This window comes from Stigmatopora argus, chromosome 10 (assembly GCF_051989625.1).
Source record: "Stigmatopora argus isolate UIUO_Sarg chromosome 10, RoL_Sarg_1.0, whole genome shotgun sequence".
Classification (NCBI taxonomy): Eukaryota; Metazoa; Chordata; class Actinopteri; order Syngnathiformes; family Syngnathidae; genus Stigmatopora; species Stigmatopora argus.
In genome coordinates, this window is record NC_135396.1 from 4,268,380 (window position 1) to 4,283,649 (window position 15,270).

A 15,270-nucleotide genomic window follows, 5' to 3' on the forward strand; every position below is an offset into this window, starting at 1 on the left:
ACGCCAACTTACCTGGCGATCATCTCCTTCTCCTTGTTGGACGAATGTCCTCCGCTGCCCAGGACTTTGGCGGGAGTGGACAGGAAGTACAGGCAGTGGTTCTTGAAGTATTGATTGACGAGCGGCAAGAGAATCTGGCGGGGCAAATTAATTCAGTGAATTCAAGTGGCCTTGGAAGGCGTCTTTGACAAAACTGGAAACTTGCAAATCGACGGAGGTTATCTTAACGAGCGGCGCACCTTAGCGAAGAATTTGATCTCTTGCTCGTGAGGCGACTTCTCAACGCGACCGCTGCTAACCACGGCCTCTGCCAAGAGAAAAAAACGAGCCACATTGACGTGATGTGACGCTACGCCGGCTTCCTCGCCGCCAACGTTGGCCCGTCTGACGCACCCAGGTGAGCGATGAACTCCTGCGCGATGTCCATCCATTTGAGCAGTTTCTGCAAAAATCCGTAGGCGAAGCGCTTCTCGATGGACGAGATGTCCTGCTCCATGTCCTTCATGCCTCTGAAAACGGAGGCGCATCCAATTCCATTCTGCGATAGGACGCCGTGAAAACCAACCTGGTCACGGCGTAACCGTTGAGCTGGAGGAACTTGAGCAGGTCCTGGGCTTTTTCTCGGTCTCTGGCCTTCTCCTTGGCGGTCAGCGTGTCGTAAGGCACCAGCAAAGGATGAGTCCCACCACCTGAAATCAGATGTTTGGGTTCGGTTAGCAACTTGGCTTTTTTTTAAAGCCTTGGAGATGAAGACTGTGACCTTTAGACTGAAGCTCCAACTTCTTCTTCCTGCCCCAAGTGTTGTGGTAGTTCTCCGCCAGCTGCTCGGCCATTGACTGGGAAGAAAATAGACAAACAACGGGTCCGATTTAAAGGAAACCCTCATGAGAAGGATAATGTTTTACAACTGGAGAGTAGTCCACCGGCCACTAGGAGACATTGTCCACTCGTTCTGGTAAGGCGGGAGCGACAAACACATTTTTTTGGAGTCATGGTTTCATTCGATGGGATAATTTTGACTGACAAATAGTCTGTCCCCCCCAAAAAAAGGAACGATAGATCTTTTATAGACAATAAAATTTGTTCAAATCTTAATTTTAAGCCTGATATGAGCCAATATTGTCTAGAATTTTGGATGTCGGATTTACTTTACATTACATCACGTGTCAAAGTGGCGGCCCGGGGGCCAAATCTGGCCCGCCGCATCATTTTGTGTGGCCCGGGAAAGTAAAACATGAGTGCCGACTTTCTGTTTTAGGATCAAATTAAAATGAAGAGTATAGATGTATATTAAATTTCCTGATTTTCCCTCTTTTAAATCAATATTTGTAATTTTTTAATCCATTTTTTTCTGTGTTTTTAGTTCAAAAATCATTTTGTAAAATCTAAAAATATATCTAAAAAAGGCTAAAATAAACATTGTTTTAGATCTATACAACACTGAATATTCAGGGATTTTAATCCAGTTCTTTTAATCCATTTATTAAAAAAATCTAAATATTATATCTAAAATGGTCAGGCCCGCATGAAATCAAGTTGACGGCAATATGGCCCGCGAACCAACCCGAGTTTGACACCCTTGTATTACATACTTATGTTCTGCTATTTCTCTCACCAGGAAAAGTGAACTAATGTCATTAACTGGTTAGCAAGTTTAGAAAAAAAACATTTGGAATGAACACATGACTTAATGAATTTCCAATACGTACCTGCAACTCTCTGGATAAAGCCATTCCCACGATGTCTATCGGTTGAGGATTGTAACATTGACTGGGATCGTAAGTTGCCTGAAGTCAAAGAATTTGGGTTTCATTTGGGGCTGCCACTAAACCACCAGGGTAATCGCAGATGGGACCTGAGCAGTTTGTGAGATTTTACGCGTGGCCGTCCCCGCCGTCTTCTCCGCCTCTCCTTCGCCGTCCCGGGCTTTCTCCAAGGTCCACTCCCACGCCAGCATGGCTTTGATGGACTCTTTGATAGGCCAACGATAGATTTCTTTGTCCTGAGAAGCAACACGGATAAGGTCAGTCATCAAAGACTTTTCTGGAGCAAAAAGCTGCGAGAATAGAAACAATATCACCTTTTCAGAAAATGTTTTGTACGGCCTCAACATGGGGTGAGTTTTGCCGTCCTCGTCCAAGGCCTCTCCGTAGGTCCAGTTGTTCTGAATCTGTGAATAGACAGACATTAGCATGGGGGAGGGGAATGTATCATCCCATAATTTAATCACCCACCTTTTCAAAGGCCCATTTATCATGAGTGTGCTCTGCGTACTTGTTGATAAAAACGTCCAACCTCTCGGGGATGATGGTGCTGTCGAAAAAAGGACATTTTGATGACATTTCAGGGAAAATGGCACGGGGATGCTTTATCAATTCCTTCTGGAATTGATTGACCAATGGCATTGACAGACATAGCGGTCATTGGCATTGCCAGGTATAGACATTTTTAATCTTTTCGTGCGAAACGTATTCAATGATTATTTCATTGTTTGCTTTGAGTTGGCCTGCAGTTTACCATTTTAGATATAATATTTAGATTTTTTTAAAATAAATGGATTAAAAGCCCTGAATATTCAGTGTTTTATAGATCTAAAACAATGTTTACTTTAGCTTTTTTGATATATTTTTAGATTTTACAAAATGATTTTTGAACTAAAAACACAGAAAAAATGGATTAAAAAATGACAATTATTGATTGAAAAGGGGGAAAATCAGGAAATTTAATATACATCTATACTCTTCATTTGAATTTGATCCTAAAACAGAAAGTCGGCACTCATGATTTTCTTTCCCGGGCCACACAAAATGATGCGGTGGGCCAGATTTGGCCCCCGGGCCGCCACTTTGACACGTGTTAGACAAACAAGGACTTCCTCCAATCTCACTTGGTGGTCTCCACTGGTTTGGGGTCAAAGTTTCCCTCGGCATCCACAGACGCCTTCTTCTCGGTGTGAGAGGAGTAGCTGGCGTCCACGTAGTCGGGCGGGATGGCTCCGGCGATGCCGCACAGGCACGGCATGGCGATCTTGAAGAGCTCCGCCTCAAATTTCTACGGCCGAGACGCAGAATTACCCAACTCAAATTTTTGGGGGGTTCCCATTCAAGGTGGTTTTCCAGTACCTTGTGAGCCAAAGACTCAAAGATTCCCCAGAAGAGTTTTCTGGAAAGGTGCAGCTCTTCCTCCGACGTCACCCCGAAGTTGGCCCAGCCATTGGGCAGGCAGTAGTACTTCCAGCAGCGCTCGTAGTGATTGGTCAGAAGCTGCGAGAACGTCATTGAGGTGAGTAATTTTTTTTTTCGAGGCGGAATGACTCAAGTAGCGTTTGGGAAAGACTGGCTTCCAAGATGGCAAACCTTAAGAGGCATCTTGGCGTATTCGTTGAGGATGGGCACGTCGAACACCAACCTCCTGAGCAGGTGTTGGAGCATGGACGGCCGGAGGTACCTGCCCACGGAGCGCTGTGAGCGTTGTTCATAGCACCCCCAAGGTTTTCTGCTTCCTAGACTGACCTGCAAAGCGACATCAGGCACTCTTCGATCACGTCCCGCTGGGCTTTGGTGAGGGCTCGGCCGCGGGACAGCCGGTAGATGGTGTGGAGCATGGAGTCGATCATGATGGCGCGGTGGTCCGTGCCGGCGAAAAGGGGGGCGCACTTGGTGAGCAGAGGCAGGACGGCCGAGCTGAGGTAGCGGTTCAGGGCCAGCGCCATTTCCGTGGTGCTGAAGGCCGCCTAGAAGCGGAGAGTTTGTCTGGGTTACAACTTTGATCAACACTTTCTACCAATGAAAAGAAATCGGTCTTCATTGGGACAATGCGGAGACCGAATGAAGTACTACAACTATTTGTTCGATCATAAAATAACCCAAAGCAATTTTCTCTGAACAAAGAAACAAACAAAAAAACATCATCTGGGTTAATTAAATATAAAATATGCCACTGAAAGTTCAAATAAAAAATGATTATGATAAAAGAAATGAGATCTAGAAGAAGTCTGGAAAAGCTACAATCTATCACTACCAAAACAGACAGATTTCCAAATTGACTTGGCTTAGAAAGTGAAAGCCAGAATAGAAACGGAAATTTTTACAGTTGGCCGGCCTAGTTGGCCGTCCAAAAACAAAACAAACAAAAAAAAGGAAATTTCCCGATACAGGATGAATAAAGTTATCTAATCTAATCTAACTACGACATGGCAAACGATGAAAATAACTCGGACGTCCTTGGTCTAGATCAAGAGTGTCAGACTCGGATTGGTTCGCGGGCCGCTTTAACGTCAACTTGATTTCACGTGCCGGACCATTTTAGATATAATATTTAGATTTTTTAAAATAAATTGATTAAAAGAACTGAATTAAAATCCCTGAATATTCAGTTTTTTATAGATCTAAAACAATGTTTATTTTAGCTTTTTTTATATATTTTTTTAGATTTTACAAAATGATTTTTGAACTAAAAACAGAAAAAATGGATTAAAAAATTACAATTATTGATTTAAATGGGGGAAAATCAGGAAAATAAATAATTTCATTTTAATTTAATCCTAAAACAGAAAGTCGGCACTCATGATTTACTTTCCCGGGCCACACAAAATGATGCGGCGGGCCAGATTTGGCCCCCGGGCCGCCACTTTGACACATGTGGTCTAGATGAAGAGTATGAGGAATAGACTCACGGTGTCCAGAGACGCCGCCGCTCTCATGTCAGGCAGGAAGCCGACCTCCAGCACGTGAAGGAGGAAGTCCTGGTTCTCGATACCATACACTCTGTCCAGGAAGAGCACCATGGAGGCTTTGTGGTCGGGTACGAAGCTGGCGGACATCTTGGGTTCCACCACCTGGCCGTCTGGAGAGTCCCCAATACAAAAAAAGCGCTAAGCGGGAGCCATCGGGCCATCGACGACATTCCGGGGCTGGCTCAGAATCTCACCTTTGCCGTGAGCGGGGATCTGCACGGGCAAGCTGATGACCCCCACCAGATCCTCAATGGGAACCAGCGATCTCAAGATGGCTCGGATCCTCAGAGCCTCGCCCTTTCCTGCTTGAATCAGCTAACAACGTGGAAAGAAACGTCAAGAGTAGCGGTCCCGCATCCGACTGGAGGAACCGTCCTAGGATCTTCACTCACGTGCATTTCGGGGGCGCAGCGTCCCAGCAGGTCGATGAGGGCCGAGTAGAAGGACATGATGGCGTTTCCCAGGTGCACCCGACTCTCCTCCTGCTGCTCCTCTCCGCCAAACCTGACGAGAGAGACGAGGAGTCCGTCCATGGTGAACGACGGTCCCGATACCCAAAACCGCCGAGGAGCCCGCGGGAGACCCACATAAAGCGTCTATCTTTTTTGACGGTTGGTCCATCCCTTGCCGGATCCTCGGAGATCTTAATGGCTTCCTCCATGGCGGCCAGCAAACCGTTGCCGCCCTCTCCTCTCAGCGCCGGGCCGAAGCACTCGGGTCGGCGGATGAGGAGACGCACCACCACGTTGGCGTTCTCCTCCACGCTCTCCCCTGCGAGGGGAAGACGACCAGTCAATGGCGACAACTACCATTTTCTGATAATAAAAACCCATGTATGCTCAGATCATTTCAGTTCCGTCATGAAACCACGACTGGGATCGAAGCCTCCATGACCGGCCAAGTCAAAAGGGATTGGTCGGCTGTCGCCGTCAATAAGTTAAGCCTTCCAAATAAATACCGTATTTTTTCGCAAAAAAATGATGACTGAATCGAGGGTACGGCTTATATGCGCATAAATTAGACGTGACGTGCATAAAACTGCAGAGACCAAGAAACGCCATTACGCAATACAATGCGGTCATTTATTTTAAGAAAAGATGAAAGGATAAAAAGCTTAACAAAATTATCTTGACGTCTATGAATGAAATTTAAGAAAAACAATTTCAAGGTTGCGGTTTATACACAGGCAGCTAATATACAAGCGAAATTGTAAAATTCTACGATTTTAAGGCAATTTTAAGGGTGCGGCTTATACACGGGGGCGGCTAATATGCGAGAAAATACGGTAGATTTAAAATAACTGGAGCAAAAATAACGACTAAAATATAATAAGTTAAGCCTTCCAAACAAATACCATATTTTATTGCATGCACGCCGTGTTTGTCGCTAAAAAAATCATGACTGAATCGAGGGTACGGCTTATATGCGCATAAATTAGATGTGACATGCATAAAACTGCAAGAAGACAAAGACGAAACGCCATTACGACAATACAATGTGGCCGATGCGGTCATTTATTTTAAGAAAAGATGAAAGGATAAAAAGCTCAACAAAATTTAGTTTGACGTCAATGAATGAAATTCAAGAAAAAGATATCAAAAATAAAGCATATCTTGCACACATTTGTACTCCCTATTAAAAACATGAAGATGGAAGTGAAAATTGTGAATCAGGGGGCATCTTATACGAGAGAAATTGTAAAATTCAACAATTTTAAGGCAATTTTAAGGGTGCGGCTTATACGCAGAGCCAGCTAATATACAAGTGAAATTGTAAAATCAGACGATTTTAAGGCAATTTTAAGGGTGCGGACAATACCTGGAGGCGGCTAATATGCGAGAAAATACGGTAGATTTAAAATAACTGCAGCAAAAATAACACCTAAAAGGAAAGGCAAACGACGAGAAGAGAGGAGCAACTTTACCGTTCACAAAGACTGCAAATCGCAGGAAGTCCAAATATCTTTCCCCCCCACATGGGTTCCAGGCAATGTCGGGGTAACCCTTGGATAGCAGCATAGGACACATCCGTAGACCGCAGCCCGCCAAGTACGTCACCACCTGTAACATACGGTGCCATCATTTGAAAAGCTTGGAATAAGGTGTGGAGTTTTTTTTTTTGCTCAGTTTTCAAACCATTTCGAGGTCCTGCTCCTGCAGCGCTAAAGCTAGCTCGTTGTTGTCGATGCAGGACGCCGCCGCCACGTCCAGAGGAGTCGAACCACGCATGCCTAAGAGTCAGAAGCATATGACACATTTGTTTTAGACAGCGTTGTGATTGCAATTTTGCACTGCCCGGTTTTAAGATAATTGGCCAAGAGGTTCAGAGAAGCGAGTTCACGTATGCGAATTGCTATTGAGTTCCAGGTATGAAGAGAGAAGGTGCTATGGCTAATTTAGCACTCTTTTTGAAGGGAACTACACAGTCACCTCTAGAGCCAGCCAGCCCTTGTTGATGCACTGTCATTTTTTTGTACAAAATCTCGCTATTTAACTGTATTGTCCCAATTCAGGTGTTTGTGTTTTTTTAATAGCGTTTTTTTGTTTTCTTTTCTTCAGGCGGCAATTGTTTACCAAGAGGGGCCGCCATGACCATTGGCCTATATCTGGCTCACATGCCTCGATTTGGACTCCGGTGCTGTAGACTCACCGAGTCCGATGCCGCTGTTTTGCAGCAGGTAACCGAGATGGTCGAACATGGAGCGCTGGTTCTGTCGACTGATTCGGCAGAAATAGCAAAGGAAGCGGCAGCAGTTGGTCACCATTTGCGGGAAGCGGATCTCCTGTGGACCAAAATGTGCGACATCTTGTCAAATGTCCGCTTTAAGACTGCCACGGTGGATGTTTTTAGTGGGAAGATGGCCTACCTTGGAGTCTCCGCCCCCACCCAACACGTTGACCATCACCTCCATGACGGTCTCGTGCATACCGAGCGCTCTCATCAAGTTGGGGTGCTGGTAGAACACTTTATTGTTCATGATGTTCCTGGGGAAATCAAAATCAGGGTCGATTAGAATGTTTTAAGGGCTGGTTTTTGACATGGGCGAGTCCACCCATGGCGCCCACGTGACCGGACGTTTCGTCGAAAGACGTTTGGTCCACCGGATGTTTGGTAGAACGGACGTTTGGTAGAACGGACGTTTGGTAGAACGGACGTTTGGTAGAACGGACGTTTGGTAGAACGGACGTTTGGTCGCCAGGTTCGCTCGCTGTCAAATTATGACAGAGTTTACTGTGGATATTTTGATATTAGATATTTAGATATTAAACTCTCTCTCTCATGATTATAATTTTGAGAGCTGGTTTCAACAGTAACAACCCGGCGACCAAACGTCCGTTCTACCAAACGTCCGGTCGACCAAACGTCCGGTCGACCAAACGTCCGGTCGACCAAACGCCCGGTCGACCAAACGTCTTTCGACGTAACGTCCGAGCCGTCCGCCTCTGACTCAAATGATCCTAACCCAATGCTCTGGATCATGAGGCGCTCCTCCTCCGGGCCCATCTGGACGATGAGCAGCGAGCGGATCTGGCCCAGACACTCCAGGAGGTCCATGGTGTCCTGGTAAGACACGGCGTTGATGGCGTAGGCTTTGGGCAAGGCCCGGATCAACTCCCCGAGCCCGTCGTACTGCCGGTGGAGCAGGCTGAACATCAGTCGCACCAACTCCGGGTTCTGAATGAACGACTCTTGTGCCCAGTGGATCATGGTGTGGGAGATCAGCTCCTGGAGGCTGCCTGCGGACGTAGGAAAGACATTTTTACGCCGGCTCCTCCCAACCTTCAAATGAAGACGTCTCACTGGGTTTGGCCTCGTCCTCCGCCTCCGCCTCGGGCTTATCGTCCTCTTCCTTTTTTCGCAAGCTCTTCACTTTCTCCACCAGGCTGAGGAGGCGCCCGCTCAGCGAGGTGACCACTTGCTCCTCCTCCGTCTCCTCCTCAATGTGGACCCCTTCGAGGGGGTGCAAAGAGCGGTTGAGGACGGCAAAGGAAAAAAAACGGAATGGCTGCGAGATTGTTTCCGGGAATACTGACCGCAGTGAAGGAGGAGGTCGGTGTGAAAGTCGCCCAGAGTGTCTCGCACGTCCTCGGGCACGGGACAATTTTCGTCCTCGGGACTGTGTTTGAAATTGGTCAGCAAAAGAACCTTTACGATTGAAAAAAAAAAAAGATAAAAATGAACCCTTTTGCTAACTGTGAACATTTTTATTTCATCAAATGATTCATTTGTTCATTGAAAATTTGATTAATGTTAATGAATTGTTTTATATACATGTACGATAGCTTTAAAACCAGTGAAGTTGTGAATAATCTTATCATGAAATCCATGATTTCATTCCCTATCCAAGCCGCTTATCGTCACAAGGGTCGCGGGGGTGCTGGAGCAAGGTACTCAATGGTTGGCAGCAAGTTATACTCAAATTAACAATCTAAATACAGAGTTAGCACTTATATACACAATATGTACAGTAGGGGTGTCGCAATATAATCAAAATTGCAGTATATCGTGATACTCTATCTTAAATGAGCCCTTATGCTCAATCAATGATTTGAAACAATCACTGTTTAAAAGTTAAAAATAAATCAATAAAAATAACCATCACCGTTTTTTCTTTGCGAGTCCTAATTTTGCCAATATTTTTTCTTTACCTGGTCCTGCGGCGGCGAGCGGAACTCCCGGGTCTTGCGTGCGGTTTCGGCCGCCGACATGGTGAAAGCCGTCATCAGCTGGTTGTAGCGGACGCGCTGGTTGCTCTGAATTTCGTGCACAAAGTTGTCCGAGTAGGCCACGATGGCTTCCACGCGGTGTCGCAGCTCGCAGTCGCAGAAGTACTGAAGCAGCGTGCACATCTGACGGGGAAAATTCAGGGATAGTCAAGTCACCTTTAAAAGACTGGCGGGCTCCTTCAATCCCGCATCCGCATCTTTCTAACCTGCAATTTGACAGATTCTGGCAACTTCATCTGAAGCAAGCCCTCCTCCAAACCCTCTTCTTCTTCTTTAGGCTCCGCCTCCAGCATCTCCACTTCCTTCTCCTCTTCTTGCTTTTCCCCGTCCACCTTTTTGCCCGAGACCTCTTCTCCTTCCGACTTTTGCTCGTCCTCTTCATCCTCTGCATTTTCCAGAGCTTTCAACTCCTCCTCCTCTTCCTCCTCCTCGTCTTCCGGCTCCGCCTCCTCGCCGGCTTCGCCTTTCGCCTCCTCCGCGGCACCCTCGTCCTGTTCCTTCCCGCTGAAGACGTTGGGGTCAATCATCTTCAGGATGTGTTTGGTGTCTTCGTCGTTGAAGATCCCCATGATGAGCAACGTGCTGATCAGTTTGAGTATGGGCACGAAATGGAACTCCACGCTGCCTCCTACGGGATCGCGCATGGCTTGGCTACCGTCCAACACGGCCTCCGTTAGCATGCTAATTGCTCGGGTCTTTAGCTCCTGAAACGCAGTACAATAATAATAAGAATGTTGTAGTTTTGTGTCGCAAGAGTTTTGAGAACATGTTTTTTTTCTTTTATTTAAATTGGCTTTGACAGCCAGGCTTTATTAAAAACTAGGATGTCGCAGCATGTCGCTATAGTGACATAAATTAGCACTTAGCGTAACCCACAGCTGTACCTATTATGAGATAATTTGGACTTTTGCTGAGGTTGTTATGCACAAAACAGCAAAAAAAAGGAAGTTGACCGTTGACAAAGTTTGAATTATTTATCTTAAACCCTTTTCTTGAAGACTGCAGAGGGTGATCACAGCCCAAACGGTCATCAACTGCCCCCTACCCACCCTGTCCAGCATCTCTAAATCCCAGTGCCTTAGAAAAGCTGGTGAAAGCTTTAAATATCTTATCATACTTGTATAATGAAAATAAAAGCATTCAATTCAATTCAATTTGTCTTACCTGCAGCGGAAAAACTGGGCTGAGCGTATAAAGGTCGGGATCCATTCCCACAAAGTTGATGGATGAAAAATGCAGCTTGGGGCGCAAGCAGGTGTTGAGCCCCACCCCGGGAAGGGCGTGGGCCTTCTTGGCGTCGGGATAGAGGTTGATGCTGAGCGTTTCCTCCGTCATGGGCACGATGAACTCCTTGTTGGTGCCCAGACGCGCCCGCTTGGCCGACTCCAGGTGGATGCTGATGAGGAGGTCGTAGTAGCCGCTGCGCAGGGGTCCCGGCAGGTAGGTGTTCTCGATGGCGTAAAAGAGTTGCGACTCGTCCACGTGGCTGCAGAGCGCGTGGGCCACCCGGTTGTTGCCCAGGGCGCACACGGCGCAGTACAGCATGAGGGTGTGGTAGTGGAACTTCATCAGATCGTGGCGCTCTGACAGTTCCAGGATGTCGATACATCTGAAAATAAGTTAGGGAATGCTGTGTTATGCTATGCTCGATCTATGCTATGTTCCATGACAGTGCGTTGTTATGCATTGCCATGCCATGCTATGCTATGCTATGCTATGCTAGTGGTCAGTTGTTGTCTGGCCGATATCGGCGTCTCACCTGTTCTCCTCCGGGATGTGAAGAGCCATCATGATGAGCGGCTCGGTACACTCCACCATCCAGCCCAGTTTCTCGTTGACTTTGCCCACCTCCGGGTTGAGGAAGCGATTGGGCATTCGACTCCAAATGACCGGGGTCAACATCTGGACATCCAGCCTCGGGGGGCACTGGGGAACCGGGTTCTTGCGCTCGCTACGGAACATGGCGGCCGAGATCGGCATGATGTTCTGAGGACGCCAAGCAAAAGGTTTGAGAGTCTTGATGAAACAAAGGAGAAACATGCACATGAGGATCGGCGGACCTTGAGTTTTCCCAGCTCCAGTTGCACCATGTTCTGGCTGGAAGGTTGGATGAAGACGGCAGGGAACAGCTTGGTGTTGGGCTCCACCTGAGACAAAACCTTTGTACTTGACCGGAACGAGACGTACGTCATGAAATAGATTGGAGGATGGGTTCACCTGGTAGAATGCGTTAATTTCCTTGCCGTTGGCTGTGAAGGTCATGAGGCCCGTGGCCAGGTCCACCAGGCAACCCACTACCATGTCCTCTTGGCTGAAGCGGGTCTGCTGAGTGCTCACCAGGTCGCCTCCCCACACCATGTAACAGTTGCTATGCTTCATACTATTGGAAATGCATTACGAGTAGTATACAGATTAAGACATTTTAGTGGTGTATCGGTGTGACGCTAGTTATGATAGGTTTGCTGCTTTGAAAAGATGGACACGTGACAAAACCTGCAGCGATGTGAAATCAACCCACCTGTCGTGTATGTTTCCTTTGTCGTCCCCCACCGTGACCGTGACGTTGCGCACTTTCGGTAAATCAAAACTCGGATCAAACTGGTGGTAGTCAGGGGTAACCCAACCGATCCACACGCCGGTCGGTTCCTGCCCAGCAAAAATCCTCACCGAATAATAATACTGGAAGGACAACAAGAGAAGAGGTAAGGAGATTTATACAATGTCCTTCTCTCTAGACCTCCAGTCCCTCACTCGAGATCTCCAGATCTGTAGATCTCTCACTCGAGATCTCCAGATCTGTAGATCTCTCACTCGAGATCTCCAGATCTGTAGATCTCTCACTCGAGATCTCCAGATCTGTAGATCTCTCACTCGAGATCTCCAGATCTGTAGATCTCTCACTCGAGATCTCCAGATCTGTAGATCTCTCACTCGAGATCTCCAGATCTCTCACTCGAGATCTCCAGATCTCTCACTCGAGATCTCCAGATCTCTCACTCGAGATCTCCAGATCTCTCACTCGAGATCTCCAGATCTCTCACTCGAGATCTCCAGATCTCTCACTCGAGATCTCCAGATCTCTCACTCGAGATCTCCAGATCTCTCACTCGAGATCTCCAGATCTCTCACTCGAGATCTCCAGATCTCTCACTCGAGATCTCCAGATCTCTCACTCGAGATCTCCAGATCTCTCACTCGAGATCTCCAGATCTCTCACTCGAGATCTCCAGATCTCTCACTCGAGATCTCCAGATCTCTCACCCGAGATCTCCAGATCTCTCACTCGAGATCTCCAGATCTCTCACTCGAGATCTCCAGATCTCCCACTCGAGATCTCCAGCTCTCTCACTCGAGATCTCCAGATCTCCCACTCGAGATCTCCAGCTCTCTCACTCGAGATCTTCAGATCTCCCACTCAAGATCTTCATACCTCTAGATTTCTACAGACCAGACCTTTTAGGGTGCGACAGGAGTAATAGACTATTTTGAAACAACATAGAGTTATAATTCAAATTGACGTGGGCCTGATACTGATTGCACTTTCTTCATTGATTTGGTTAGTATTTGTTGAAGCAATGACCCGTCACTATGAAATTCCTCCAAAATGTAAATCTAAAATGTGCGTCTTACAGTGGTGGTGTTTAGGATGATCTCAGGGTCATCTCGGTCATCAGGAACCACATCTTCCACCAAGCGGGGTACGGTCGGAGGGGCGGGAGGAGGAGCGAGAGGTATCATGGCGGCCTTTTTGGCTTTGAAGAAAAATCTGAGTAGTAGAGAAAATTTTCTGGTTGTTGGCGTGCCCCAATTTGTAGTCCTGTAAAACTTACCCTCTTTTCTTTCCCTTTTCTGACATGGCGTCCTTCTCGTTCTCCACAGAGATCTCCTTCGGCACCGACGGTTCCTTTTTGTCCTCTTCTTGCTCCTTGCGACTAGCCGACTTCTTCAGGACCTCGAACTCCGAATCGGGCTCCACCACCAGCACTTCGTCGTCCTCGGGTATGGTGAGCGCACGGGTGAGCAGGGTGGTGCCCGCCGGGATCTTGAAGGTTTCATGGAACTGGACCGGCATGCTGAGCCTGAGGAACATCATGTCGGTGTTGGCGTTCTGCGAGCCAAAGGTCTTGTGGGTCAGTTTCAGACAGGGGGCGCTGTCCACCGTCCCATCTACTCGGGAAACCTAGGGGATGGAGGATATGAGTTTGTGCTTGAAATACATTTTTAAACTCGATTCCTATTGTCTATTTAAACAGCAAAAGTGGAACCATCTGCCCTTTGCCTTTTTTTGTTTTAAAGCGATTCTCGGAGAAATAAAGTTTGGACACCCCGGCGCTAAACCGTTACCTCCAAGTGGTTGTGGTCAGCGGGGACGGCACCAAACTGGGGAAGGCTTTTGCTGAACCACATGGTAATGTCTCGCTTCATGTTAATGGCGAAGGGCTCGAAGCCTTCCTGAAGTCCGCAGATGGCAAAGTAGCGCAGGCTGCTGACGTTCTGGCCCAGATTAATCCGTCCCACCTGGGACAGGCCCAACGCGCACACCGGGATGAAACCTAACAAGCAAATGGAAGACAATATAAATACAGGAAAATGCATTTCAGGTGCCTTTTGGAAAGTCCTTCTTCTCAAATTCCGACCTTCTCCGATTTCGATGTCTTTGAAAGCCATCTCCGAGCCGGAGTCGCTGATCAACATTTCGCCATTGAGCGTAAACATGATGTTCATCTCGGTCAAGTCGATCATGCAGCCCACCACGTCGCCCGACTGCCACTGGCGGCCGAAGGGCTCGTTGCCGACGTGCCATCTCTGGGCCTAAAAACAGCCCATTATTTAAACATTTCAATTAAAATTAAATAAACAACAAATAAAACGGAATATTTCTTAAATTCCCAAATCTAAAATGGTGCATCTCTGCCATCTACTGGCAAATGTGTGCCATCGTTATTGCCCAAAAGTTTGGATTTTTTATTAAGAGCGAACCCACAAACAACTTCAACTATTAAAATAGAAGAAAAATCAAGACTGACCTTATTACCGTTAAAGACGTAAGCGAGCTCGTCCGCTCCCAATTCGGTGTCCGAGCGGACGCTGGGGCGGGCCCAACCCACTCGCATCTCCCCCGTGCTCACGGCCTCGAATTCAAAGTACCACTTCCCTTGCGTGATGGCGTACGACCTCTCGGCCCGGAAGAGTCGGACCTTGTCGCCGCGGACGTTCTCCAGGGCGTGGCCGGCTGCGGGTTAGGGCGACGCCCATCACGTAAAACACAGCGTAGGCCTAACTGCAATTCTGCGTTCAGACTGGACGCGTTTTTTCCGGGTCACCCGATAACGTCGAAGAAATAGCGGGACAATCCAACCATAAAAGTTAAAGAGAAAAGGCTTAATAACATCCTCACTTATCTTCTTTGCCCCAACTGCCTTGGCTCCACCCCCTAAAAATCTCTAAACACAGGGTGATGTCACTCACACAATGAGCTAGCAGTTTGCTAGCATGCTATCCATTGACTTTCTTGTTGCTATGTAATCGCACTCATTTTGTCAACATTCAATAGCTAACGCATCACTGGAAATCTAGAGATGATCGTCAATTCTGGTTGTGATGTCACAACCAGAATTCCGGGAAAGAGTGGACTGGCAACATAAGGTCTGTATCAAAACAAAACAACTTTTGGCGTAATATTAGGAGATTATAGTAATAATAGGACAAAAAATGCCGTTAAAAGATGAGATTAAAGTTATTTTTACGGGAAGCAAAAGTCGTTCGGGTTTTGCAGACTTCAATTTTTGCCGACATTGAGATCGGTGG

General features: G+C 47.1%; 1 protein-coding gene across 1 annotated transcript in view; it reads right to left on the reverse strand.

Annotated features, from left to right (window-relative positions):
* ryr1b (ryanodine receptor 1b (skeletal)) overlaps nucleotides 1–15,270 on the reverse strand; it is a 62,191-nt gene that overhangs the window by 31,405 nt on the left and 15,516 nt on the right. The window contains exons 28-63 of the mRNA XM_077611728.1: nucleotides 14,490–14,695; nucleotides 14,100–14,274; nucleotides 13,807–14,015; nucleotides 13,293–13,642; nucleotides 13,093–13,228; nucleotides 11,981–12,141; nucleotides 11,680–11,842; nucleotides 11,523–11,609; nucleotides 11,222–11,448; nucleotides 10,627–11,071; nucleotides 9,669–10,166; nucleotides 9,385–9,585; nucleotides 8,770–8,881; nucleotides 8,537–8,686; nucleotides 8,199–8,472; nucleotides 7,602–7,719; nucleotides 7,385–7,517; nucleotides 6,871–6,965; nucleotides 6,660–6,795; nucleotides 5,323–5,506; nucleotides 5,128–5,239; nucleotides 4,930–5,050; nucleotides 4,676–4,845; nucleotides 3,513–3,733; nucleotides 3,357–3,447; nucleotides 3,123–3,263; nucleotides 2,888–3,051; nucleotides 2,235–2,313; nucleotides 2,081–2,170; nucleotides 1,856–2,002; nucleotides 1,710–1,787; nucleotides 761–836; nucleotides 566–689; nucleotides 394–509; nucleotides 240–307; nucleotides 13–134 (exon numbers count right to left, since the gene is read on the reverse strand). Coding sequence (XP_077467854.1) covers nucleotides 13–134; nucleotides 240–307; nucleotides 394–509; nucleotides 566–689; nucleotides 761–836; nucleotides 1,710–1,787; nucleotides 1,856–2,002; nucleotides 2,081–2,170; nucleotides 2,235–2,313; nucleotides 2,888–3,051; nucleotides 3,123–3,263; nucleotides 3,357–3,447; nucleotides 3,513–3,733; nucleotides 4,676–4,845; nucleotides 4,930–5,050; nucleotides 5,128–5,239; nucleotides 5,323–5,506; nucleotides 6,660–6,795; nucleotides 6,871–6,965; nucleotides 7,385–7,517; nucleotides 7,602–7,719; nucleotides 8,199–8,472; nucleotides 8,537–8,686; nucleotides 8,770–8,881; nucleotides 9,385–9,585; nucleotides 9,669–10,166; nucleotides 10,627–11,071; nucleotides 11,222–11,448; nucleotides 11,523–11,609; nucleotides 11,680–11,842; nucleotides 11,981–12,141; nucleotides 13,093–13,228; nucleotides 13,293–13,642; nucleotides 13,807–14,015; nucleotides 14,100–14,274; nucleotides 14,490–14,695 — 5,980 coding nt within the window. The remainder of the gene's footprint in view (nucleotides 1–12; nucleotides 135–239; nucleotides 308–393; nucleotides 510–565; nucleotides 690–760; nucleotides 837–1,709; nucleotides 1,788–1,855; nucleotides 2,003–2,080; nucleotides 2,171–2,234; nucleotides 2,314–2,887; nucleotides 3,052–3,122; nucleotides 3,264–3,356; nucleotides 3,448–3,512; nucleotides 3,734–4,675; nucleotides 4,846–4,929; nucleotides 5,051–5,127; nucleotides 5,240–5,322; nucleotides 5,507–6,659; nucleotides 6,796–6,870; nucleotides 6,966–7,384; nucleotides 7,518–7,601; nucleotides 7,720–8,198; nucleotides 8,473–8,536; nucleotides 8,687–8,769; nucleotides 8,882–9,384; nucleotides 9,586–9,668; nucleotides 10,167–10,626; nucleotides 11,072–11,221; nucleotides 11,449–11,522; nucleotides 11,610–11,679; nucleotides 11,843–11,980; nucleotides 12,142–13,092; nucleotides 13,229–13,292; nucleotides 13,643–13,806; nucleotides 14,016–14,099; nucleotides 14,275–14,489; nucleotides 14,696–15,270) is intronic.